Genomic DNA, 25,646 nt, shown 5'->3' on the forward strand with positions numbered 1-25,646 from the left:
TTCCATACCATTAGAATAGCTAAGAAGGCTGTCATAAGGAAGTGTAGCAGATATGCGTGGGATGTAAGCAATAGGGATACGATTTGGTAAATGCGGCATTGAAATAAAGTGATGAATTTCCTCAATTGTGCCGATCCTATTGAGTAGTTGTATTACTTGATCCGTAAGATCACCAACGAGAGGATTTGATTTACTGATATCGTGTGGCTGTTGGGTATGTTAGATGGAATGTCCAAATAACCATAATGATACTCACGATTTGTTCTATCTTTTCGACCAGTTTGGATATTACCTTTGCATTTACAAGAATTGCTGATTGTGGACCCTTTGATAACGTAATCAGGAATGAGCGTACCATAGGATGATCTATGACATCTAATCGTACTGTTTGAGCTATCGCCATAGATCTCAGATCCTCATTGAGTGTGCTAAATAGCTCCATTGAGTTATTAGTTATCTCCACCCAGCGTGCGATTTCTTCCCTTGAGAAAGAGAATAAAGCGATAATTCTCGTTATTCTAACGTAATCTAACTGTGATCCATTTGATATATCATAAAACTCCGTAATAAAATACTTGTGAAGAGACAGCTTTGCGATACGACGTCTACAGTGAGACTTTTGAGAGATGGTTAGAGAAATAACACCTGTAAGTAAGATTGACTAACCTGTATAATGACAGCTGATCTCTCTCTTGCTCTATCTAGTTCTCGCTGATATCGTTGATGACGTGCTTCCTCTAAAACGCTGTTGCTAGATTTCTGACTAGCGTTTGTGCCAGTTATCTGTACTCTACGTGGTTGCCTATGGCTCCCTGTGAAATATGGCTGCATATCTCTTGATTGTTTGATAAAGACACACGCGCGGCCTACTTATCTCTCGACTGTCACTATAAAAGATTACAAAAACGCGTAAAATGAGCGTTTTAAGAGATAACAACGATGGAGGAGATAGTAACCCTGTTTTAAACCCGTCGAATGACACGTCCCCTATGAAGCTATCAAACAATCAGGACAACGAGAACGCAGATATCGTGCCTACATTTAATTTGCTAGAAGATGATGACGAGGAAATGTCTGAAGATCCCCCAGTTCCCAAATTAACTGCACCTCTCATCCTGTCTTCTCAAGCCGACGACATGGCTATAGAGAAACAGACGAAAATGACAACGACAACCCCTCTTGAGCCGTTCCAAGAGCGCAAGCACCCTTCCATACGTTTGGCTCCTGTACACGCTACCTCCACGACAGGACAGCCCTTGACATTTGGTCGAAGGAAGAAGCTCGACGGTTTCAGCGGTTCAAAGGGCGTTAACAAGTCATCATCATGTTTGGAGACACCAGTGCATAAGCTCATAACAGAATTAAACTCGCTTCCTTCAACATCCTCAGTGCCTACGCAAAAGGTTGCATCCTCAGACACTCGTTTATGGACAGATAAATACCGGCCTCATAAGTTCACAGATTTGATGGGTGATGACAGACTGAATAGACAGGTTATGAGCTGGTTAAAGGAATGGGATCAATGTGTTTTCGGCAAGAAAACGGCCGATTCTTTGTACAAGCGTAAACGAGATGCTGAACCGTTCGCATATCGTGATCCATACAACCTCGGTAGACCGCAAGAACGCGTTATGCTGATTAGTGGCCCACCGGGTCTCGGTAAAACGACGTTAGCCTATGTGATAGCTAAACAAGCAGGATATCGTGTATTTGAAGTGAACGCAAGTGATGACAGGTCTGCACGTACTGTAGACGAAAAACTTAAATCAGCTTTAGACGTTAACCCCATCACATTTGACGGAAAGATCGATAAAAGACCCACACTCGTTCTCATCGATGAGATTGACGGTGCTACTGGTGAAGGAAGTGGTGGATTTGTGAGACAGTTAATCAATATTACTAACGATCACGTACCTAAAAAGCGTAAAAATGGAACAACTCAGCCACGTTTATTGTTGAGACCCATTATATGCATATGTAATGACTTGTATGCTCCATCATTACGCTCTCTTAGACCAATATCGCGTATTGTTAGGTATAAGCCGCCCTCGATGCTCTCTACCGTGACGCGATTGAAGGATATTTGTGGTGAAGAGGAAATGTACGCTGACACAAAGTCATTAAATGCACTTGCGGAAGCTTCGGGTGGTGATATACGCAATTGCTTAAATACTCTCCAGGTGGGTAGCTCAATTAGGCCTTTAGAATTAAACCTTAATAAACCAACCAGTTTATGAAGAACAACGAGATGGATATACATCAAGCAATAACGAATAACTCAAAAGATACAAGTAGGAGCGTTCCTAGCGTGATGCAACAGGTATTCAAACTCCAGAAGAGTAAAACAGCATCTGTACAACCAACTGTGCAGTCTATCATTGAATGTGGAGAGTATGACAAGATATCACAGTCATGTTTCGAAGGCTACTTAACTGCAAGGGTTAATGACAGCAGATGGGAGAGATATATCAATGCTATTAATGCCCTCACTGATGCAGATATAAGAACTGGCATTAATGATGACTATACACCCTACCATTTATCTAAATTTCACTTACAATTTGCGAACATCAATAATGGCCATATTAGCGCTGCCGGTAGTAAAGACTATGAGGTATACTTAGAGCGTACCAACAATCTTGAAGTTGCGAAATCGTTCAAGACAAGCTTGCCAAATGAGTTGTATAGGTGTTACGATTTGAACAATCTTGTTGTTGAATTATCACCGCTTTTAACTCAAATATTATCAGTAAATATTAAATTAGTAGGTCCAAGGCGTCCACAAATGTTCACTCTAACACACATTAGACAAATGCGCAGGTTGCAACAGAAGCAGATAGACAGACAATGCAACGCGCGGTAGACATATGCGTAGACTTAAACCTCGACCTTAAGCTTGACAAAGACGAGGATAATAAGCCACTTATAAGGATGGAACCTGCTATTGATTCACTCACGCAATTATTCACTAGCAGCAGTCTTTCAACTTTTTCAACTAAGCAGTTATTATCAAAAGAAATTAACAACGAGAAAACACGTCGCAAAACTGCTAAAGTCAAATCTGATAAACCCTCCCTCAATGAGAAATACGCTGTTGATAATCTTAATCCAGTTGTTACAGTAGATGACGCAACACCTAAGGACTTCTTTGGTAGGAAGGTAATACCAACAACTGAAAACTCACCTGAGACAACTCTGGAGACCGCAAAGGAACCAACGGTTGCACCACATTATAAATACTTTGAGGGTTTCTCAAACGCAGTACGCAAGCCAATTAAAATATCCCAATTGTTGTAATGATAAAAATGCATTATAAAGAGATAATCTATGAAATAATTTATCCTCGAAAGGGGGTTTCTTGTAAACATCATGAAAGAAATCACGACAGGCCGTACTTGTGTTTGTAGAAAGCAGGTGGTAAATCAGCAATAAAGTCATGTTGTGGTCTCTCAACGACAACTAACTCAGATGGTCCGATGTATTCCGCCATAGCTATTGGTTGATATCTATTAGTCAATTTAAAGAATGTTGACTCTTCAGATTTCCTAAGTAACTCATCTTCTTGGAAAACAACACCATTGGCAGCTTCACCCATTTGTTCCCTAACTAAAGCAATATCTTGTGCTAATTTATTCCTTTCTTGCTTGTTCAACTTCCTCTTGTTGTTCTTCTTAGAGTATGATCTACCATGAGTATTCTTATTCGTCGTGTTATACCTAATGACACACATCCATGAAGCACCGTAAGTTATAATCTTATTATCACGGCTTGGATCAAGTGTACCTGGAATCTCTGCTCCAAATTGTGGTGGTAATGTTGATGGATCAGGATTGACGATCATGCCTTGAACTGGATCAATTGTGGTCAAATAATGATCAGGCATTGTAGCTTCATTGATTCTCTTTGACCATGAAGGTGGAGATTTCTTATCAGCATCGTAAAAGTGAAGCAAACCACTAGGTAATGCGATAATCATCAATGATTGTTGCGTAGGATGGAATTGAATTGATGATGGTAAATGTGAAAGACTAGGTAAAGTAGCGTGATGTTGCATACTATCGAGGTTGAATATTTGTACTCTACAAGCGTAATCAGCTAAAGCTAACCACTGGCCATCCTTTGAACATGCCAATGTGTGTATTGATGCTTCAACTTTGGTGTCGTCGGTTTCATCTTCACTTTCACCATCTACGTCCATCGATGCACTTTTGTTTGGCATTGGACGTACACTACGAGCTGTTGATTTGTTTGACCATTCTTTGAGTAACTTTGGCTTTCCTTCTTCTAATTCATAGACAACTACTGAGGTTGCACCAGATAAAGCCAAAATGATTCTCTTAGAGTCAGGTGTGAATTGAATGTAATTTGCTCCAGGTAGTGGTGTTTCTAATTTAACTTTCTTTGGTATTGCTGGTCCGTCCTCCGCGATAGCGAAAAGTTTAGTTTCGTATGCATCGCTAACTGCGAGTACTGTTCCATCTGGTGATACACTATGCGAAATTAAATGTGTGCGGAACTAAAGAAGTTGTCAGAAAACAGACTATATGAACATCGCCACCACTCACTTTAAACTCAGTATCCAAAATCTTCTCAAAGCCACCATCGCCGGTTTCCTCCTCAGCTGACTTGACTCTCCAAACACTGATACCACTATCACGTCTTGCAACTACCCACCTTCTTGATCTGCACACAGTAACACTGTTTCTACCATTGAGTGGAACAAATGGCGTACGTCTATGCCAAGCATCACTGAAGTGTACACTTCTGGAAGATGAAACAGGGTTATATCCAGCAATATCAAGTTGCGCCTGTTTCGTCCTCCTATTGGTTGGTTTACCACCTGGTGTGAGGATTAAATGCGGGTCAATACCACCACTTGCGACGATTGGCACTTGACTAGCTAAAGCTTGTTCGGAAGTGGTACCTTGCGGTGGCCATACTGCAATAGCGTTAATATCATGGGTGTGTATACGCTTTGAACCCGATTGTGTGAATTTAGTATCCAATCTATCGGCGGTGATTGAAATCTTAGTGAATTGTGACACTCTTTGGTCGATACCACCAGAGAAAACAGTTTCACCATCAGATGAAACACAAGTTGTCAATATATCCGCTTCATGGGCTTTGAATGCAGAAATTTGTGAAGCTGATTGACGATCCCAGAAAATGACACTACCAAGACTATCTCCAGAAACAATCGTGTTATCTTCCAAAACGTTAACTGACCAGATAAGTGTATGTTGATTTTTAGCTTTATCAACGGATAATCTATCGCTAACTCGTCCATCGTTGAGATTGTAAACGCGCAAACTAGAATCTGAGCATCCTGCGACTAACCACCCATCCTTCATTTCATCGTAATCCTCGTCATCTGTATTGCTTTCAGTTTTCCTACACCAAGCGACAGATAATAAACGTGTAGGTACGTGTGCTAAAACTCTGCCAATTTCGAATTGATTTGACGACAAATTGACTAAACGAATGCGACCATCGGCACAGCCGATGGCTAAAGACTTCCCTGAAGGTGAAGAGGCTACTGACCAGATTGCACCACCATCTGAAGATAATTTGTTCGCAATTTTGCCTGTATTCAAATCCCACTCGATGAGGGTATTTGTACCGCTACTGCTGAATAATCTTAAGTGGTCAGAAGTGTATGGATTAAGTGAAGTGATTGCATCCGTGTAGCTACCACTCTTCTTTGGTGGACTGTGTCTTCTCGTAAAGTGCAAAGAGTGAATTTTACCAGCAGGAATGTGAGCAGGGAGTGTCTAATATGGCTGTTAGCTAGATTCACATGCTCTGGTTTATCTCACCTTCACCAAGACCCAACCCTTGCCTGGTGGTTGTTTCTTAGAAAAGTGTGAAGCGACTGGTGTATTCACGTAATGCTTTATTTCAATATCACCGTTACTCTTTCCGACTGCCATAATAGCGTAGCTATTCCAGCTTTTGTCTTTTGGAGGAGGTGGAAAGGCTATAGCAGATATTGAATGAGGATTTAAATCTAAAAATCTAGACCTGTGTATTGGAATTGTAGGATTTGAATTAAATTTTAAATCCATTTCTTCGTCGTAGAGGTAAAAGGACTGTCTTCTCTTAAATCAGTTTTATCATGTCGTTTTTATTTGGAGGCGGTGGCGCTACTAGTAATCCAGTAGCGCAATCTGAAGTCGTACAATCTGCTACGACTGAGATTGAAATGATTACAGATTTATTCGTGCGTCGATTCTCCCCATAGGAGATTGACTATCATCTAACAGCACACTCTCAGTCAAAGCTAGTGGACAGCTGTCATAAGAAATGTATAGAGAAATCCTACAGGGATATCGACCTCACTAAAGCAGAAGGTGTTTGTTTGGATAGATGCGTAGGAAAATATTTCGAAACCTCAAAACTCGTTACGGAAAAGCTACAAAAGCTGCAGCAGCAACCACAATAGAACATTACAATTCATGTAAATGTACATTATTACAACTAAAAGTTTACCGCTATGAATGATTTTAGTATGAGTAAGAATAGACTCACTCTCTATCCTTACATTTACCACCTAATGGCAGCTCATATTTACATAATCTCCTATTCGTGAACATCTCTGTTTGTTCACTCAATTGAGATCTCAGCTTTTCATCATTAAAGCCATCAACGTAGAGTAATAGTGATGGATTCTTTTCAAAAACACTTTCGTAGTCATTCTATTAATTCTATTAACTCACCCTATTAACCGCGTTTGACTTACGTTTGTTTTTCCTATAAAATTTTTACGTTAGCTCTCATCAATTATAATTAGGGTAAGTATATTACCGCCATCTAATGGTTCCTCCGCTTGAAGGGTTGATCCAAGAAGCATGTCTTTCTGTCCGGTAGTATCATCAGAAGTCTGAGCTGCATCAGTGTCACCAGCATTAGGTGCACCGTGAGGAGCATTGTCATGAGTGGCATCAATTGGAGCGACGCCCATATCACTTCCTGCAACCTCTGCAGTTACAGCTTTCTCCACAGCCTTCTCATTGACATTATTACTATTCCGCTCATCAATTTGCTTTTCTTCCACATTTTCTTCATGTCTCTTCTCACCCTCGACCTTCTCTTTTTCTTCCTCAACCAACTCCTTCTTCTCTTCGACAGCCTTCTTCGCAGCTGCAACACCAGCGCCATTGTTATCGCTCTTCTGTCTTTCCATCAACAGTGCTTCAAGCTTTTGCTTTTCACGTTTCAACTCCATCTGTTTTATCTTAAGTTGCATTTCAGATATTTCCTGTTGCTTCCTCTTGAGTTCATTCTGTGCCTGCACATCACCTTGAGCTGCTTTGGCTTTTAGTGTAAGTGTGGCATTACTATTATTTGAAACAATTGATGGTTTTGGTATGGTTTTTCCAATAACCCAGTCAGGAATCTGTTCAACCTCTCTAGCGCTTCCAATGGAAGCACTCTCAATATCGCTATTAGTTTCACACTCTTCATCGCTAGGCACGATTACAACTTCGCTGGATTTTGCTTTCAAGAAGGGAGATTGTCGTTGGTGCCTTTTCAAGTGAGGCTTTTGAGAAACTTTAAACGTCTGCGATGGTGGTTCAACTAAGCTTGCGGATGTCGCACTACCACCGTTAAAAGTCTCATTCTGACCAAGCGACAGACTGTTGAGGAAATCATCCGCAGTACTAGCTGCTTTCTTCGGTGCTACTTCTCTCTCTACTTCTTCTGCATCATCTTTGAGATGTTTTTTATGCATCTTCGCAATTTTCTTTCTCTCCTTTCTTTCAGCTTTGGTGAGACTTTTCGGATCTCTTTTGAAGAGCTCCTCGTTCTGATTGTATATCTCCAAATTGACGCCTTTCTTTGGCTTTCTCGGTTTAACTTGAGTGATCGTTGGTGAGGTGGGAATTGGATAAGCATTTATATTTGTAGGGCTTGGTCTAACAACTGGTAATGTACTGCTGGTTGAGGGTATCAAGGATTGTGCGTAATCAAGTAAATTTCTCGCCACGCCTTGGCTTAATAGGAAATCATAACCTAATCCATTCATGAGACCATTTCTAACTAAATGTACGTCATAGTCAGCTAGAATGGTGTGTCAATGAGCTGTTCTCCAAAATAAAAAAATAGAACGCACTAAAGGGAACTGCAGGGAGGGGTGTGTGATAGTGATATCTAACGGCTGGGGCTGATTGTACAGGTGGAGTACTCTCTCTACTAGCTTGCTGTTGCATCTCATTCTTAAGCGCCTCTAGGCGCTGTTGTAGGATAACTTTTGTGGAAGGTTTGGCATCCTCAGGCTCAGATATTTCACCATCTTCCCTATCAGATGTTGGTATAGCTTCCTCTTTCTCTTCGCTTTTAAGTTTTTTGTTCTTTGTATCATCAATATGACTATCTTCAGATTGACTGTGACTACGTTTTCTACTATTTTCCGTAGAAAATGTATTAGAGATCTTTTGCGTTATTGATTGATTAGCACCCATTTGTCACCTATTCTATTCCCACCAAGTCTTCGTCGTCGTGTAAAAGGAGGAAATCTAAAAAAATTACAACAAATGCCAAATTAGGATGAGAGATGTGTATTAAAAATATATAATATAATGTAATATACCTTCTAAATCTGTGTATCTCTATTTTTTTTTATTAGAATACATCTTCATACTATACTATCATGATCTCTCAATTACGCTCAGCAGTTAGTCGTAACATTGCGACGGTCAGTCGTCAATCAATTCGCCCATCAATTGTTAGCCGTCGTAACTACAGCGCTGCACCACCTTCAATCTACGGTCCAGGTGCAGAAGATGGTACAGTACCAACAGACGAAGACCAAGCAACTGGTATTGAGAGAATGGAATTACTTGCAAAAGCACAAGGAAGTGAACTTTTCGATATGCAACCACTCAAAGTTGACAGAATGGGCACAATGAAGGATCCAATTATCGTACCATCACTTACCCCAATCCGTATCGTTGGTTCTACAGGATGTGAGAGCTTTTTTTACGCTTGATATACCCTCTAATGCAACTATGCAGACCCTGTTGACTCAAATGACACCGTTTGGCTCACCCTTGATGTACGCGTTAATGACGGTATTGGTCGCTGCCCAGAATCTGGCGTTGGTGGGTTTTATTAACTTTTTATGCTTTTCTCTAACTTTTGTACAGTTTACAAGCTCGACTACCAAGGCGCACCACTCGATGAACACCACCACTAGATTGATTGGTAGAAAATCATTTAATAAAAATACATTTCTTTTTACTTTTAGTTTATTACTATTGCTTGTCTATGATTTGTCAGCTTGGTATCTTGAAAGTGATTTAATTGAATAAAAATCTACAACTACAAGTAATCCAAATAAAAGTAATTTTATTAAGATTATATTTTACCCATGCTATAAATATTCGATATAAGTTTAACTGTCATCATGCTCTCACAACACAACCTTCTTTATATGTTATGAAAATTCCGACTTCGTTGAATAATAAGTTGCTCGTTAATCAAATCTTCAGTTTGAAATAAATCTAACATAATCAAACTTGGATGATTATGGAGATCTGCTAGTTCGGATTCGTTATGTTTAACAATCCCAGATTTTCCAACTTCGAAATCAATTCTTTATAATGAATTGTCGATATACAGGTAAACTGTACTAACTTTTAACCTGAAGTTCGTACTTCTTGTGATATACCATCTTATAATGAACAAGTCAGCATCTCTACAGCATATTAGCTCCAGGCACCTGTACCGATATGTTACTGAAATAATCCAGCGGTGCTATTACTTATAGTCAGCTCCAAAAACCTCTCGACAGTTCAGCTTGATAGATATATTTCACTGAAATGTTCAAATGAGACACTGCTAAGGTACATCCTAACTAGATGGCCTAGTATTTGTTTAGAAATCCGCGAATTACTAAATGATATAGTGTTGTAAGATATATTATGACATCAATCACTTTGCGTGAAAATATCATCTTCACTTCACAAGCAACAGCTAAATGCAAAGATACCAGATTGCGATTGTAGCTAGCTCCAGCTTAAGGTAATTATCTATATATATCAAGGTTTGAAGCCCCTAGGAACTAATACATGCATCGCTTCTATCTCTAAGCCCCTTACTGTCTACATTCCTGACGATGTAATTACACCAGCCAGATTTATTATCAAAGCGGATGGATTCAACAATGATACTACCGCTACCTCGTTTCGCTCATGTTACGTTGAACAAGACCAAGTGTATGATGAGATTCTTACGCGAATGATGATTGTGTTAGTTGGTAAATGCAACAAAACCCCAATTAGCCTTGCTATAACAGTAGAACATTGTATTTCCATAATCACAGAAAAAAGAATGTCGTGATAAAATAAAAGCAAAAAATCAAACTCATCTAATAAGATGAGATGCTATTGCATTAACCCGGAGTCGAACCGGGGGCCGATCGATGGCAACGATCGAGGTTACCGCTACCCCATTAATGCTTGTGGAATATAAATATCTTGAAGATACAACAATTCAATTGTAAAACTACTAAAATTTTAAGCGAGAAAAAAATTTTGTATCACGTTCGGTGTTTTGTTTTTAAGTGCGTCGAAGCGGAATTTTTGGGCATTATTCTCAAAATAGAATCCCCAGGCTCTCAGGCATAATGATCCATCGCCTCAAAAGTATCGGTAGGAATGCTGACAGCTGTGCAACTTGCAAGTATTTCCAGTGAGCTGGCCAGAATTGCGGTACTTTATAACAGGACCGTATAGCTTCACTTAGTTATGAAGTATACATCTAATAATAGCAGCACTATGGCAAGTAGGAACAAGAGAACAGTGGAACTGTATAAGGAGCCAACTAATCAAGCATTACATTTTTATTTACATACTATAAGAAGCATTTATAGATGCAGTTAAGCTATTTTATCGTCTAAACAATGTGTCTCGATTTATTATCGTCATAAAATGCCTATTAGTATTGAGCTACACGTACTTATCATGCATTGACTATTGCTCAGACGCAAAGAAATATAACCATCGTAATAGGCATAATAGGCAACCAAACTTCGAAATATTTCTATAGTTTTAAACTTTCCCGTTTTTATAAGGCAATTCATAACACATAAAAGTAATACTATTTCATATCTTGTTTGACTCTATCAAGAGCACAGGCTTAGATACGTACAAATAACCTAATTATCTATTCTAATATATACATATTAGCTTTAAAAGTTATTATATAGATGTTTATATTTCTGTTTTACTTAATATTCCTTGCACGTATGAGATGGTACTTTTGTACACAAAACCGAGAAATGCAGAAGAAAAATTATTTCGATTGACATGGACTCTTGTCTATTTTTGGTTTCAGATCACCAACTCATCCAGACGTGCAGGTTTGCGTTCCAGCTTCTCCACATATACTTAGCGCTTCTCCAAGCGGATCGTCAGTCATAATTAGAAATCCATTCCAGTTAACGTTGTGAACTTTCTTCATACACGCTGCTGTACAAACAGAATCTGATGCTCTTAATTTCTTGAGCATAGCTTCTGCTATGGTTTCCGATTGTGTTGTTCTCCTGCACTCACCTTCAGTATGATAACGCCAGATTATATCGTCCACCGTTCGTTCAACTGGACTGCAATCATTACTTGGCCACTTGAGAACTAAATTGTATATTATAATCAAAGTCTGAAAAATAATAGCGTAATAGATAATTTTCGGATAACAATAAGCCATTGTTTAAATGGTGAACCCTAATTAATTTAACACGAGAGATATTTCGTGAAACTATTGTAACTTGAGGCGTTTATCATACACTTGCGTGGAAAGAGAACAGCTTTGCCCGATTAGCGACTGTTATCAGGATATGTCTCGTCTGGAACGTACCCCTATATATATCGAGTTTCATTTTTATTTTTCATTTTATTTTTATTTAATTTGTTTGGTTATTTGTTTCTAATGGAGTACATTGGTTCAGTTGTCGCCATAAAGTTATATCACTGAAAATACATTTTCGGGATCTATGGATTTGTTCTACCACTATGGCGAATTAGTCGTATTTTTCTGATTATAGTGACCAGTATATATGTTTCTCTTAGTCGATTCTTCATTTCTTCGCTGAAAGTCTTAGTGAATAAGCGTGTTTTCCATTTGACGGATTCATTTATGACCTGGTTCTTGATACTGAAAGACTATCGTGGTATCATGATTTTTGTGCTTTTTGGCACTTCCTTTAAGTCAATAAATGCTCATGTATTATTACTTTAGGTTTAGCTGTTCGAATTAAGAAATAGGTGTTGAACATACATCAATTGTTGGTCAAACGGAGACAGTATCACAATAATTTGAAAGAAATACACAAACCGAAAAATATAATATGAGAATAAAGCAGTTTTACTGTTTGAGAAACGATAATAAAGAGATGTACCCTAAAGATACTACAAATTCGCTTACTACAAAGTAGTTAACATAACCTCAGCAGCAATGCCACTGCCCAGAACAAGGCAATATGCTAAGCATGTCAATCATACAGTACATATTTAATACAAACATCAATAGATAATGTCTTACAAGCATGCAAATTTCCTTGAGTTGATAGTAAATAAGAATAAATATAACACAACGACCAAACTGAAGGTGAGTGGAGGAGATACGAAGCGCCATCTGATAGACCATTTTAAACACCTTGACGATTAACCCAAAAATGATTCGTAGCAATGTTTCCACAATGGTCTCTAACTGGGATGAGATCGATGGGATGTGACATCCAGTTGACTGGAAACGATACAAAAGCATCCGACCGCGCGATCTTGACAAAACCTTGGAATAATTCCAAAGCATTGTATAGTCGACAATAACAAGTAATGAGGTCACGTGTATCAGTACTCGTCGGTGATTTTCTCACTATACCATCGTCATAACGAAACTCTGAAAACCACATGACTTCGGCATAACCCATTTTCCTATTATCATTGAGATTTTCAAATTGTATGAAACGTGTTGGGCTTCCGTCAGCTAGTGATGATATTGTTGTTTTGAGATTCCCATATTGTAAGTACGAAATAATGCCCCATCGGGGCCACTGAGATAAGACTTCAAAGTCTTGGATTCCATGTCGTCGTAAAATTTCATTTGCGATTTCTCTCTCGTGTTGTCTTAAATTGATAGGATAACCGCGTTCACTCGAGACATCGGGTGAATAATCAACGTGTAATGGTAAAAGTACTTCGTATAGACCCCTAAGTGATGCTTTAATTGGCTGCTCCTCTGGTGGTGTCTCTGCTCGTGTAGTTGCCACCCGCGGTCGTAATTTAGAGACATGGTGATGTTTTACATTTCCTACTACATTTTTTACTAGCTTTGGAGGTGGTAGGAGTTTAGCTTGTAGTGTGGGTGTCCTTTCAGTGCTCTTATTTTCCTTTACTCGTAAAATGTCAGGAATGCCTTTGTATGAGTTAATTGACAGCCCACCTGGATCAGACGCTCCGTATAGTACAATATGCTCATTTCTATCAATAGACTCCTTGGTGTATTCGTTAGGGTATGTTGCATGATGATCCTTATCTTTCTCTTTGTGTCTATTCCATGTATAAATTTGACGTTTCCTACCTAATGGACCACAACTTGAACATCGACATACCACGGACTCCTTCGGCATTCGGCTATATTTGATAAGTTTTGAGTTGATGTCACCTAAGCAAGGAAGAAAGGTTTAACGGCAAAAATTATCCGAAGTGGTTATTTCAACTGGCAATCATAATGTTTTATACAATGATTCATTCAATTTTGAAATAAATTCTAATTTCTAGATATCAGTCCACACAATACGGTCAGACTTACAAACAATAAATAATACATAATAGTTATTACAAGTAGCGCATCTTAGTATATTTTCCTAATAAAGTTATATTAGAACATAGTGTATCTTGCGTATTACATTTTTTGTCTTGTATATCCTGTTTTACTATCCTCACGATGGCGGCCAAGGCCTGCCGTAGACATATTCACTTAGCCTATCTAATATGGTGTGGTATTCAAATGTCGAGTTCTCCCAAGGATACTCCCGCGAATATTCACTAACGTAGATATCTGGGTTGAGAGGATCAAAGTAATTGGTAAGGAAGGAGTTGAATAGCGTATTATAGACATGTCTGTCTCTGTTAGCTTTGTGTGTATTGTTAATTAACACTCACTGTAGTATTAGATATCCAACTGCTAGCTGAGTAAATAACATCAAGAAAACGATGGCATTGGAACGCTTCGGAGGTTTTTGGGTGACCTTCGAACGATCTACTTTCCTGCTGTCATACTTGGTGTATTCATTGTAAGCTGCCAGAGCATCAATTGTACGATTCTACAGAGCGTGTCAAATGCGAGGCGTCACTAGTAATGTTTAACTCACGTGTGCTTTCTTCGCCAACCCATCATTACTCTTATCAGTCTTAAAGACATCGAGTAACTTATTTTGCGATTGCGACCGTCTCTCTTTCTTCCTCCGCTCGACGTCAGCAGCTGTTGACCTAAGGGCTTCTTCTATGTCACTGAGAGCCACAAAGAGAGAGGCATCAGGAGGGTTATTGGTCGCTTTTCTTGGAGAAGTAGCAGGTCTATTTAAGTAAACATTAGGTTTATCATTACTACTACCACCACCGTTACTTTCATTGTCATCCACGTCGACTACATCAAAGCTATCAGCAGAGCTCATTGGGGAAGCCTTATACGCTGGTGTCATTGGATAAAACCCAGGTGCCTATGAAAGTCAGCTTACGATACCGTTACTTTTTTTATACTTGCCTGTGGTGTTTTCATCATACTCACACGACCAGATGAGAGCTCAAAATTGTTGCCTAACTTAGTAACATCAAATTCAGGACTGCCTGGAGCATCCTCTTCTTCTTGTTCACCCTTTACTGGTGTTGACTGTTTATTACGAGGAATATTGGCCGGTGTCATTGGGTAAAATCCTGGAGCTTGAGGTGTTTGCATAACACTATAATTTGGCCTGGAGCGTGTTAAATCAGCTGCACTCAATTCTGTGCTATCTGAAGGTGAAACTCTATTTGTGGCCTTCAAAAATCTTTCGAATGAATTGCTGTTGTTACCATCGCGAGATTTCTCAGGTGAATCGTTGAGTTTTTCCAATGCCTCGTGAGCATGATTGATAAATTCCTCAGAATCTTCAGAGTTACCTTCATCTTCGTCGTCTTCAACGCCCAGCCCCTGGATAAAGCTGACTGATTTTGATCCACCATTGGAGCCACCATTGGAGTTCTTCTTTAAGCTGCTTTTGTGTGGACTCACAAGGGCGCTTCTATGAGGACTTCTAAGTATGCTACGGGCTGGTGATGCACTCTGAGGTTTCGTTGATTGATATTCCTCCTTTATAGGCGCTGTATATTCTTCATAATGCTTCAGCTCACTTTGACTTTGAGTGTCGTTTTGATTCACTGTTTCATTTACATGAGTATTATCAACGGCGTTTTCTTTTTCCTTGCCCTCCTCAGCCATCTCCTTCTTTGCTTTTTCGACGTCAGTACTTCTCATACCCCCAGAAAAGCTTCTTCGAGTGCCTCCAAATGACCAACGAGGGCGTGTCGGCGCAGGTGGTTGTTTAACGGGTGAGTTTTCTAATGAAGAAGATACTTGTGGTAAAGAAGCGCTAGACGAGGAGGCAGTTTCAATATCAACTTCGCTAACATTATCAACGTAATCATCAACGTAAGTTCGCCTCCGTGGTGGAGATACTTTCGGTGTCGTTGAAGGCAACGTTGAAGGTGCAGAATGTGGTTGAGACTTTGTGAGATTAGCACGAGGTGTATCTTGGGGATTCTCTCTCTGTGAAGATTTAAACTGTCCGCTTCCCTGTGCCATGCTATTCCTCAGTCTCTCTTTGAATGAGATGGGGATGTTCGATAGCAGAGGTGAAGTTTTCGATGGTGATGCCATTGATATTGGGATTGCTGGCATTGCACCTACTTCAGATGCAGGCGACGCCGGCACACTTGCATGATTTTTCGTAGGCACCTCCATAATTTCATCCTCTACAGGGACGCTTTGCGATCTAGTTATAGGCAGAGGTGGTGGTCGCTGCGAAAGTGGTCTGTGATATGCACTTAAGGATTGCTCTTGTTGCAATTCCTGTGGTTCATCAGTTCTCTGAGGCATTCCGACGTTAAAATCAATCGTTTTCTTCATTGGAGTTTCTTCCACAAAATCATCGTGTAGCTTCCCGTTCGACGCGACTGGAGAGCTCTCCTGAGAGCCATTCGTCATAGAATCTGAGAATATCGTACCTGCTTCACTACCGTCTAGCTCTCCACCTGCAGGCTCCTCCTGCAAACCAGATACAGATAAACCAGCAAGATTAAACGATTTAGACTGAGATTGTAGCGTGCTATTAGGAAATACTAATGGCTCAGGATCGTATAATGTCGTATCATTCAATGGAAACTTGAATTCTTGGTACTTCGACTTTGGTTCCGGAGTTTTGTCGTTGTCTACGAGATACGGCATCTCGGCCTTGTTCAGTAGCTCTTCCAGCTTGTGACGTGATCTTGCTGGCTGGAATAACGCGTCATCAACCTGCATCTGGTGGTGATCGTTGTGAAAAGAGAAGTGTAGAGGGAAATGGACGCGATAGAAGAGAAACTAATTGAATATCTACATATACCAATTTGTTTTATTTAATTATCTCCCTTCTAGTAACGCGTAGATATTGCACAAACACTTCGTCACCGTGTGTACCTTCATTCCATTCATTTCACTACAAGATATAAATACATCGACTGCAAAAACCCTTATTATAGACTTGTCGGTGGAATTTCTACAACTTGATCTCCACCCGGGTAGACTGGAAGATGTCTGTAGGCGTTTTTCAGTAATCAGCAAGCAGATACCAAGACACTTACAGAGCATACTTCTCGGCAATATATGGTGGTACAAAGCGTCCACCGAGGTAGTGCACACCTGTAAACTGCTTCACACCTAATTTTGGTGCAGTCAGTGAAATTAATGCGGCTGGAGTGAATGATTTATTGTCTATATTGCCTTTCTCGACACTAAAAGTTGTTAAGGATTGTTTTCATGAGTAATATCACACTCACTCCCAGGCTGATGGAATGTCCACAGATACTATTGGTTTGTTTGTCTGCTTTAGGGTCTCAATTGGTGCATCAAATGGCGCACGTGGTTCGCCCTTTAGTACACCATCAGCTGTGTTACTCATTGCTGGAATACATTACATACTTTGAAAGAAAATCCAAAAATTGCATCTAAAATGACATCATTCGATGCTACACCCTTATCAAACTCCTCTGGCGTAATCCTAGGGACATTGAAGTGCTTCAACTGTGTCTCAAGTTGCTGATTGAACTCATTTTTGCTTGGCTGGCTCAACTCGTCAGATGATGTCATAGATACTTCGTCGCGATTGCATACCTTTGGGTAGAATAATGTTGGCTTGTATCCGAAGAGAGCTAAATGTCTGGCTGCCACGAGTCCATCACCTCCTTGGTTACCTAACGTCGTCAATTTACGTGCTAAACATCTAGCTTCCACCCACCTGAACCAGCAGCTACAAGAACTTTGTTGTGTGTATGTGCTGGATAAAGGTTCTGTACTGTCTGTGCACATGCCAAACCAGCGAGCTCCATCAGTTGTTGGAGTGTGAATCCACCCTCTTCACCCATGAGGTCTTTATCAAGCTGAGTTATTTGAGTATTATGTACAAATGGATGAAAATCACTCACGTTTTGAGCTTCTGTTTGTGTTAAGTATTTCATCCTTCTGAATGACCGTGATAGTGTCTGTAAACGTAAGACCATGACTTACCGCCAACAATGGACTCCAATTATATCAACATCTATCAAATTTGCTGATACTTTCAAAATATATTTTGTTGGGCTTATATTCTAGGAGTAATATGTATTTTGGCTCATTCTCCGTGGTCTGACGTTTTCTATACATCGCTTATTTTTTCTTATCATAAGCTTTTTCAAAGGAATGTAACAGCAGCAATTTTGATAACGGATCTTTTACTCAGGTATTAAAAGATCACATTACATAAGCTACTTAAATGTGATGCACACCCGTTGATTTTTTATGAAGAGATATATGTACGATGATTTGGATTAGGCGATTAGTACGCATGATCAAATACAATAGCTCAAGTAAAATTAGATAAACTGTGTATAGATAAATACTAGCTTGTACATGTCCGGGAAGGAAACGAATTGTCTGAAAAAGGGAGAACTAACTGATAACTCAATTTACATTACATTAACCATCAATGATAACAAAAACAACCAAACTATAAAAGTTAATAATGCGAAATATCAGCAAAAAATTCGGTTACCGGGAATCGAACCCGGGTCTCCAGAATGAGAATCTGGGAGGATAGCCCCTACCACATAACCGATACACTATTCAAGTGATGATATTCGAATATCTTGTAAGAGTGAATATCCAAAATCTCCATAAACCATATTTTCGTGGACACACAAATTTTACCGTATTTTCACATTACCTCACTCTCAGAATATCATTCTCAGACGATTTCTTGGAATTTGCAGACACTGTTGGAACGTAAATATCAGACACGCTTTATTATAGGTTGTGAAAGTATAAGTATGTTATAGAATGATCATTTAAGATGATGGTTTATTTTACAAGATTTGCTTCTTTATATAGTCTCTACTGTCCTTATGTTCCTTGTTATCCTCTTGTCCTCTACTGCGCCTCGGTGTTCCTCTTGGTTCTTGGTGTAACTCCTTGTTCCTTCTATCCTTAGTCACTAAATGATGATGTATGTTCAGCCCTGTATCTGTATTCTGACAGACACTATAGGGCTAACTTTAAAAAACCGAAGATCAAACTTGCAGGTATCGAGTCCCACACCTTAAAAGTTTCGGTAGGAAGGCATACACCTGTGGAAACAGTCAAGGTATTCAATGTACTGCATCGAGAGACAGGATGTCTTGCTACCTAGTCACATAAGGATATTTCACCACAACTAGATCATACTGAAACGGCTTCAAACTAAGTGCTTCCCACGAATTCAGTCCGTGCAGAGTAGCTGATAATATCTTGTATATAATCTCATTGTGTAAAAAAATATACAATGGTTCGAACCAAGTTAAGGAGGAAGACAACCAAGATTAACGTTCGGTTCGAATTAATTTTAACACTCAGGAACGCTTAAAATCTTTATTTTTTAACCCGCAAATTGACCAGTGCTCAATATACTTCGGTGGTTCGACTTGACTGTAAATAAACGGGAAGACACGAACTATCAAAACACATTATAAGGGCAGTCAACAAACACTTCCAGCTGATATAGCATTCGATTTAAATCTTCATATTATAAGATATAATGATGGTCGCAGTTAAACTTGTAACTTCTTAACATTTTCGATTTAATCATACTATCATCAACTGGATCGGTGCAACAGAACGAAGCGTGCTCTGTAGGAATTTAGACAAAATTTATGAGTATACACCAAAAACTACTTGTTAAGTATGAACATAATAATAGAAACCCTGGGGCATAGTAGGAAAGGGAGACAGCGTAAACCATACATGGAAATGGATCTTATCCAAGATAAACATTCATCAATGACATACTAGCTTATTCTTATTAACAGTAATATTTTACTCTAGGGTTTATTTTTTTATGGGATGTTTCATGCATGAAAGTAAAATTCTACTTCAGTCAAATTCATGTATTTCAGTACTGTGAAGCTCAAGAGTTGATGTATTTCATACTCACAAAGTATATCATGTGTGATGACTTTGTTTAGGCTTGCAAACCTGAAATACAACATGGAAGCTATGCGCATTGAAGAATGCACGCAAGCAATCTCGTTGCAAACTCAGAAATTACATCGGAATGAGTTTTTATCTAAAAGTTTATTATTATAAAATACAACCGTTGAAAAATCTGGACCACATCAGTGAGAGAACATCATGAATATTAAAATTAATTATGGAATCAATAATTTACGGAAACAATTTACTGTTCCTATGTTGGTTTTTGCAGACGGCATTTTCGTGCCAAATTTGGAATTAGCGCGTGCCCCTTATTGTAATCACGCTTAGTCCAATATCTTGAATTAGTGCCAGAATGCCAGTAATATAAAAAGCCACTATTCTGTCTCCTTGTTTCATTACAACTCAAAAGTCTTCTTATCTTTATAACAATGATCGCTCAAACTATCTTCACCGCTGCTATCGTCGCTGCTGCTTCAGCTGGCTGGGAATCAAAGACTGGCTCATGTAACACCGGCTCCATCCAATGTTGTGACCTTAACAAGAAGGTTCAAGACAGCACTGGTGAGTACTTTAGATTGCTACTCGACTCAATCTAATCAAGCTCCCAGGTAAAAACGACGCTCTCATCTCAACTGGTGACATTGCTTCTCAAATTGGTGTCCAATGTGACCAAATTCCATTACTAATTGGTATTGCCATCGAGGATGAGTGCAAGAACACTCCAGTGAGTAAAATTTTTCTTTGTTTGCCGAATCTCACGCAATAAACAGGTCTGTTGTGAAGGCTTTGACGATGAATCACTTATCGGTCTTGGCTGTAACGCCCTCCCACTCATCTAAGCTGCTTTAGAGATTACAACTACGTCATCCATCGAATAATTAAGCATCTGTACTTCTATACATAATTCTTCATGATAATAATACTGGAGTTGGAAAAGATCTGCTATTGTTTTCATTGCTATTGTGATGTAATTCGCCTTTTTTTTTCCTTAGTGATGACAAGATGATAATAAATTAAGATATATTGTCAAGAAAATACAAAGCTTCAAGTACGTCCGTCGACGCTGTTTCTAGTAGGAAAGTTCAAATAGGACTCCTAATCAGCTAGAAGTGACCCCTGGTGGATATCGTACTATGTCTTAATGATTGCGTTCCCTCATTTAGGGTTCCGCAAGAGAACCGGAATACCTGGCGTGCGTAATCAATCACAGTTTGAAAAATCGTAGAGAATTTTAACCTTGAGCGTGTATGATCCTCATTAAGTCGGAGTGTAGCATGTTCAATTGACCTGCAGCTCTGTTGAGTTTGCCGTTAAATAACCTTGATCCATCCTGTTGATTGTACATGAATGTAATTTTATGTAATTTTGTCTAATATTATATTTGGTAAATAAAATAATCTTTTTCAATCTACGCTGTGCCAGTGCTTTAATTCTACCTTTAGAGCCACTCAGACGCATTTGTCGTGTAGGATAGTGTTAAATATCTCTATTCAAATGTCAAATATAATTCTAAGTGTAATATATAAAATTATAGTAGTCCAGATATCCATTCAATTGATTTGAAACATATATAATGCAAATATCAACAACGTCACTTCTTGGCCTTTTCTTATGTTGTGTTCAGTTACCATCGCTCATTTTAGTCAACGTGAACAATGATGCTTTTGGTCAAGAAGTTTTTTGCTATGGACTCGTCAGCAAACGACGTGGTCATCTAATTATTTTGAAATAAAGACAGTCTTGTAGCTAAAGAGGCATATTTTACTTGTAAGTCATGTCAAAATAATTCTGCTTCTATGGGTGACCGTGATGATGAAATTGAAATATATTGTTAAGAGACACAAGTTTAGCTGCGTCCATCAATACTCCTTATCATATAGTAATTCAAAAAGGATGTCGACTTAGGTGGAATCATACCCGGACAAATGTCGTACTTTGTCTTGGTCATTCGCGTTCCCTCTTTCTCGTTTAAGCCGAACCATCAAATATCTCACATGCGTAGACAATCCTGATTAGAAAAACTCGTAGACACCTTGTAGGGTTGTAGGGCTTCAACGTCTCTAAACAACGATTCTAGTTCGAACTGCATGTTGATTTCGTTTACCTTTCCCTACCAGGACAACAGATGAAGATAATGTACTGTGCAGCAACGTGAGCAGGGATCAACTCCTTTGCTGTATGCGTGAGCTCAAGAGAATATCGCACTCACATTGTTTCGTATGTTGTGAAGAACTGGATGTCGGGTCCCAATCTGACAAATTCTGGTATTTCCAAATCACACTGCAACTTGGCCCCACAGGCCCATTTTACTTGCTCCACTGCAAGCGAATCATATGACTGCCAAATTTTTGTTTTTTCGGAAATTAGCGATGTCATTGGTTTTTTTTATTATAACGATAAAAAATTATCGACCTTCAACAAGCGTGGTTGGTCTAATGGTTATGATTCTCGTCTTCCATTACGGATACAACGAGAGGCTATGGGTTCGATTCCCATACCACGCATTAACTTTTGCGAATTAACTTTTTGTCTTCCAAGTTAAATAGATTGTTATATATACAATGAGAATTGGTACAATTTTGCAGAACCCTTTAAGGATGACGTTTCGATTAGCCTGGTGTCTTACACAAAAGTAAATCAATAAAAAATAAACATAATGTAATATCATAAAAAGTTATTAAAAGGGGGCAATGTTGTTTTCTTACAATATATTACGAATTTTGTAAAGTATCTCCAGTTTTGAAACTAATTTAAATATCATCGTTACGAGGACTCTGTTGGGCGTAAAAACTCTGATAAGAAGGTTGTGTAGGAAATTGGGGACTAGTCTGACCAACTGGTGACATTTGGGAGTATGCTGAATTTGGCGACATCTGGGAGTACTGTGATGGTGATGTTGGGTTAGGAATGTTTTGATTGCGCTGCTGTTGGTGAACGTTATGCACATTTGGTGGATTGCCTGGCATGCTTGGTACACCTGGCATAGCTTGCATAGGTGGTGGTCCCTGCATTCCCTGCGGATTTTGACTGTATTGCCACATAGCTTGCTGGAAGGCCTGCTGAGCTGCCATCATAGCCTGGAAGAAAGCAGCCTGGTTATGTTGTTAGGTTTTAATCCTTTAAGACAAAGAGAGACCTACTTGGTTACCCATTACATTAGGATCGATTGGTGGCATACCCGGCATAGGAGGCATACCTGGCATAGGTTGCATTGGAGGCATTCCCGGCATACCCTGTATCGGTGGCATAGGCGGTGAAGATATCCGTGGTGGTGACTGGTATCCTTGTTGGTAAGGGCTACCTGGGGATCTGGAGACTTGGGACATGCTATCCCTTGTAGGATGTGCATCAAGTGGGCTAATTGGCGGCATGCTATTTCTAACTGAGTTAGTTTCAGCTGGACTGACCGGCTGTATACTTCTCCTAGCTGGATTAGATTCCGCTGGACTGATGGGTTGCATACTTCTGGTTTGATTAGACTCAGCTGGACTGATAGGTTGCATACTAGCTCGTTTGGATGTAGGTGGCTGCCTGACAGGAACATGAGGTGTCCTCTCATCGTCTACATCTACCTCCGGGTGAGCACCGAGGGCTTCAGTATAAGCCTCACTTGGACCCTCTTCAGACGTCTCGTTATAAGTATTCTGTGAATACTTGGACGCAACAGAGCCACCTTCCACGTTCTCAGATTGGGGTGTATCTGGATATGGTACGATATGTTCATCTTCGTACCTCGATGATCTGTTCGATCTCTCCTGTATTTGGGCATTGCCCAGGGAGAGCTTTTGTCGGAGTTCCTGAGCAGCTCTCGCAGTCTGCTCTTCAACACTACCGGTAGCGAAGCTGCCAGGGGTATTGATGGTGCTTACCGGTGGACTCGACCGTACATCGCTTGGTGTCTCGAGCGGCTGGCTAGAATATATAGGAGGATTATCGAAGTAGCCTTGTTTATTGATTGTTGATCCGTCATTTGTGGAATTGTATACCATGTCTGATGCAACGTGCTCTGGAGATGTTGAACCAGTCTCTTTTACAGGTTCATTTGGTGTTGGTGTGCGGTCATTACTTGATCCAGGTTGCTTGTGTGCCTCATTAATGGGTGGTAAGCTTGGTGAGCTAAAGTTGCTGTTGTTAGAAGCGTCATTTTCTGCGCCGGTTTCTTCGGTGGTCTCAGGGAGATAGTTATTGCTGAGATTGCTTATACCACTTGGATTCCTACTTCCAAGCAAAGGCGATCTATTGATCGATGACGAGATACTAGGTGGTTGGCGAAGGGGCAACTGAGATGGCGCACCAGGTTGGAGAGATAGAGGCCTGCCACTGAGACTAGCACTGAGACCGCCATTGAGACTTCCATTAGAACCTGTCATACCCCTGCTCATACCATCTCGGCTACCTACGGAGCTCAACGTCGTGCTTGATGGTCGAGAAGATGACGATTTCAAACGGGCTTGGGTAGATGGTGGTAACATTCTCTCTCTGAGAATACCCAAGAGGTTCGCTCTGATAGCCCACGAGCGGGTCTCATTGACGTCTGTAGTCTGAGCCAACTCAGCATCCAAGAATAGCTTGTGCTTCTGAGGTCCGATTGGGTAACTAAAGAAGAGTGACTTTGGGTCACGTGGATCCCAACTGTATGCCCTCGGGCGGCCATATAATCCGAAAGCATCATGTATTCCAACCAGCCATTTGAGCATCTCAGCCCATGCGGATGTAGCTGGTGTTTTCTCGTCTAATTCCGGCATAATGAGACACCATCCATCTTCCCTCAATCCTGCTATTGATGCAATAGCACTATCATCAGATGTATTCTGTAAAATACCTTCGACTTTGAGCAATCCACTATGTCCAATAAGTTCAACACGTTCGGGGAATATTGCGAAAGCTTGAGTCGCGAGTGTGAGCGTGTAGACTGGTTTAGTACTAGACTTAGGATTTTTTTGAGAATAGAATGATGCAATCGCAGCAGGCTGCGGCGGTGTAGGGAAGGAAGTATGTGAAGCAAGTGAAGAGTTGGATGACATTGTGTTCACTATGTTGGAGCTACTGTTACCACCGAAGAAAGACCTTTTTCGTTCTGATGGGCGGTAATTCGTGAGAACCAGGAAGAGTTTCTGCCATTTTGCTGTGCCGACGAAACGTACTTTGACCCAGCCTTCTAATTTACCCTTAACTAACGGTGAACGTGGTTCTATGAATGGCTGTCTACCGGAGTTACCTGGGAGATTTGACTTTTGTAGGATGCGGAGTAAATGTCCAGTGTAGAGTTCTTCGAGGCGCTTTTTCTCCCATGATGCAAGCCTTATAGCGTGTACACATGCGTTTAGTGTTTTCTGATCAGGCGCAACATACTCCTGTTTATTTAAGCCTGCATAATTGAGCGAGAAGACGTGATCCACGGTACGCTGATATTCTGGGGGTGGCACAGATACGAGTATGCTGCCGATAATTTCTGCATAGCCATCCGCGATGTTGATATCTAAATACGGTCAGGTTACGCCTTGGACGGTGGATAAACTCACATTTCGGTGGTACGGCAGAACCCTGTGCAGCCGCAGCTTCCATATCTCTTCTAACCCAGACGTTTAGTACTGTTCCTATTAACTTAACGAAGACGCCCTGGAGCTCTGATCTGCTATCGCCCGGTTTGGTTGGTTTACCGTTCTCCAACCTAACGGTTCTTGCTGCTAAGTAGCCTGAGAAGTAGGTTTTCTTAGAGTGTGCGCTGACTAGAGATAATAGAGGCTGTAGCTCTCCAGATGGGGCATTCCTGGAGTCTCTATCGAGTGTACTGCCAAAGCTGCCGTTTGGCTCAGCGTCAGCAGAGGCTACTCTTCTGTGATGAAACGAGCCATCATCGGAGGGTGTCTTAGGTGCCATTAGGGAGAATCTTTTGGATTTATCCATTG

At 40.2% G+C, this 25,646-nt stretch overlaps 11 protein-coding genes and 3 non-coding genes across 14 annotated transcripts; 5 read left to right on the forward strand and 9 right to left on the reverse strand.

Annotated features, from left to right (window-relative positions):
* Positions 1–1,160: 1,160 nt before the first annotated feature.
* Positions 1,161–3,297, forward strand: WALSEDRAFT_36945 (P-loop containing nucleoside triphosphate hydrolase protein; the record flags this gene model as incomplete). Its single annotated transcript, XM_006957441.1, has 3 exons — positions 1,161–2,180; positions 2,231–2,764; positions 2,809–3,297. The coding sequence occupies 3 exons, from the start codon at positions 1,161–1,163 to the stop codon at positions 3,295–3,297; spliced, it is 2,043 nt and encodes a 680-aa protein (XP_006957503.1).
* Positions 3,291–6,054, reverse strand: WALSEDRAFT_59962 (WD40 repeat-like protein). Its single transcript, XM_006957442.1, has 3 exons — positions 5,817–6,054; positions 4,566–5,771; positions 3,291–4,516 (listed from the first exon to the last, which is right to left on the reverse strand). The coding sequence occupies exons 1-3, from the start codon at positions 5,928–5,930 to the stop codon at positions 3,380–3,382; spliced, it is 2,457 nt and encodes an 818-aa protein (XP_006957504.1). The 5' UTR covers positions 5,931–6,054; the 3' UTR covers positions 3,291–3,379.
* A 61-nt stretch (positions 6,055–6,115) lies between these two features.
* Positions 6,116–6,548, forward strand: WALSEDRAFT_44583 (mitochondrial import inner membrane translocase subunit TIM10; the record flags this gene model as incomplete). The annotated part of the gene is made up of 2 exons (XM_006957443.1): positions 6,116–6,220; positions 6,275–6,548. 2 exons carry the CDS (start codon positions 6,116–6,118, stop codon positions 6,440–6,442), a joined length of 273 nt encoding a protein of 90 aa, XP_006957505.1. The 3' UTR covers positions 6,443–6,548.
* WALSEDRAFT_59964 (hypothetical protein) lies at positions 6,440–8,487 on the reverse strand. Its single transcript, XM_006957444.1, has 4 exons — positions 8,114–8,487; positions 6,805–8,061; positions 6,741–6,750; positions 6,440–6,683 (listed from the first exon to the last, which is right to left on the reverse strand). The coding sequence occupies exons 1-4, from the start codon at positions 8,460–8,462 to the stop codon at positions 6,620–6,622; spliced, it is 1,680 nt and encodes a 559-aa protein (XP_006957506.1). The 5' UTR covers positions 8,463–8,487; the 3' UTR covers positions 6,440–6,619.
* A 148-nt stretch (positions 8,488–8,635) lies between these two features.
* Positions 8,636–9,237, forward strand: WALSEDRAFT_59966 (COX5B-domain-containing protein). The gene is made up of 3 exons (XM_006957445.1): positions 8,636–8,966; positions 9,015–9,101; positions 9,147–9,237. The coding sequence occupies exons 1-3, from the start codon at positions 8,651–8,653 to the stop codon at positions 9,194–9,196; spliced, it is 453 nt and encodes a 150-aa protein (XP_006957507.1). The 5' UTR covers positions 8,636–8,650; the 3' UTR covers positions 9,197–9,237.
* A 1,152-nt stretch (positions 9,238–10,389) lies between these two features.
* On the reverse strand, positions 10,390–10,460 carry WALSEDRAFT_t38. The gene has a single exon. It is a non-coding gene; the product is annotated as a tRNA-Gly (tRNA).
* A 746-nt stretch (positions 10,461–11,206) lies between these two features.
* WALSEDRAFT_59967 (hypothetical protein) lies at positions 11,207–11,845 on the reverse strand. Its single transcript, XM_006957446.1, has one exon. The coding sequence runs from the start codon at positions 11,704–11,706 to the stop codon at positions 11,347–11,349; it is 360 nt and encodes a 119-aa protein (XP_006957508.1). The 5' UTR covers positions 11,707–11,845; the 3' UTR covers positions 11,207–11,346.
* Positions 11,846–12,545: 700 nt separating this feature from the next.
* WALSEDRAFT_59968 (hypothetical protein) lies at positions 12,546–13,670 on the reverse strand. The gene is made up of 2 exons (XM_006957447.1): positions 13,441–13,670; positions 12,546–13,392 (listed from the first exon to the last, which is right to left on the reverse strand). The coding sequence occupies exons 1-2, from the start codon at positions 13,625–13,627 to the stop codon at positions 12,647–12,649; spliced, it is 933 nt and encodes a 310-aa protein (XP_006957509.1). The 5' UTR covers positions 13,628–13,670; the 3' UTR covers positions 12,546–12,646.
* Positions 13,671–13,897: 227 nt separating this feature from the next.
* WALSEDRAFT_56931 (hypothetical protein) lies at positions 13,898–16,557 on the reverse strand (the record flags this gene model as incomplete). Its single annotated transcript, XM_006957448.1, has 4 exons — positions 13,898–14,126; positions 14,163–14,323; positions 14,372–14,719; positions 14,788–16,557. The coding sequence occupies 4 exons, from the start codon at positions 16,555–16,557 to the stop codon at positions 13,940–13,942; spliced, it is 2,466 nt and encodes an 821-aa protein (XP_006957510.1). The 3' UTR covers positions 13,898–13,939.
* An 11-nt stretch (positions 16,558–16,568) lies between these two features.
* WALSEDRAFT_59969 (YjeF N-terminal domain-like protein) lies at positions 16,569–17,901 on the reverse strand. The gene is made up of 7 exons (XM_006957449.1): positions 17,718–17,901; positions 17,531–17,672; positions 17,407–17,486; positions 17,215–17,355; positions 17,073–17,164; positions 16,878–17,027; positions 16,569–16,830 (listed from the first exon to the last, which is right to left on the reverse strand). The coding sequence occupies exons 1-7, from the start codon at positions 17,790–17,792 to the stop codon at positions 16,770–16,772; spliced, it is 741 nt and encodes a 246-aa protein (XP_006957511.1). The 5' UTR covers positions 17,793–17,901; the 3' UTR covers positions 16,569–16,769.
* Positions 17,902–18,313: 412 nt separating this feature from the next.
* Positions 18,314–18,385, reverse strand: WALSEDRAFT_t37. The gene has a single exon. It is a non-coding gene; the product is annotated as a tRNA-Glu (tRNA).
* A 1,780-nt stretch (positions 18,386–20,165) lies between these two features.
* WALSEDRAFT_63458 (hypothetical protein) lies at positions 20,166–20,576 on the forward strand (the record flags this gene model as incomplete). Its single annotated transcript, XM_006957450.1, has 3 exons — positions 20,166–20,298; positions 20,346–20,461; positions 20,508–20,576. The coding sequence occupies 3 exons, from the start codon at positions 20,166–20,168 to the stop codon at positions 20,574–20,576; spliced, it is 318 nt and encodes a 105-aa protein (XP_006957512.1).
* Positions 20,577–22,158: 1,582 nt separating this feature from the next.
* Positions 22,159–22,241, forward strand: WALSEDRAFT_t32. The gene has a single exon. It is a non-coding gene; the product is annotated as a tRNA-Gly (tRNA).
* Positions 22,242–22,423: 182 nt separating this feature from the next.
* On the reverse strand, positions 22,424–25,644 carry WALSEDRAFT_56933 (hypothetical protein; the record flags this gene model as incomplete). Its single annotated transcript, XM_006957451.1, has 3 exons — positions 22,424–22,829; positions 22,878–25,216; positions 25,260–25,644. 3 exons carry the CDS (start codon positions 25,642–25,644, stop codon positions 22,488–22,490), a joined length of 3,066 nt encoding a protein of 1,021 aa, XP_006957513.1. The 3' UTR covers positions 22,424–22,487.
* Between the last annotated feature and the right edge of the window lie 2 nt (positions 25,645–25,646).

This window comes from Wallemia mellicola, assembly GCF_000263375.1.
Source record: "Wallemia mellicola CBS 633.66 unplaced genomic scaffold WALSEscaffold_6, whole genome shotgun sequence".
NCBI classification, from domain to species: domain Eukaryota; kingdom Fungi; phylum Basidiomycota; class Wallemiomycetes; order Wallemiales; family Wallemiaceae; genus Wallemia; species Wallemia mellicola.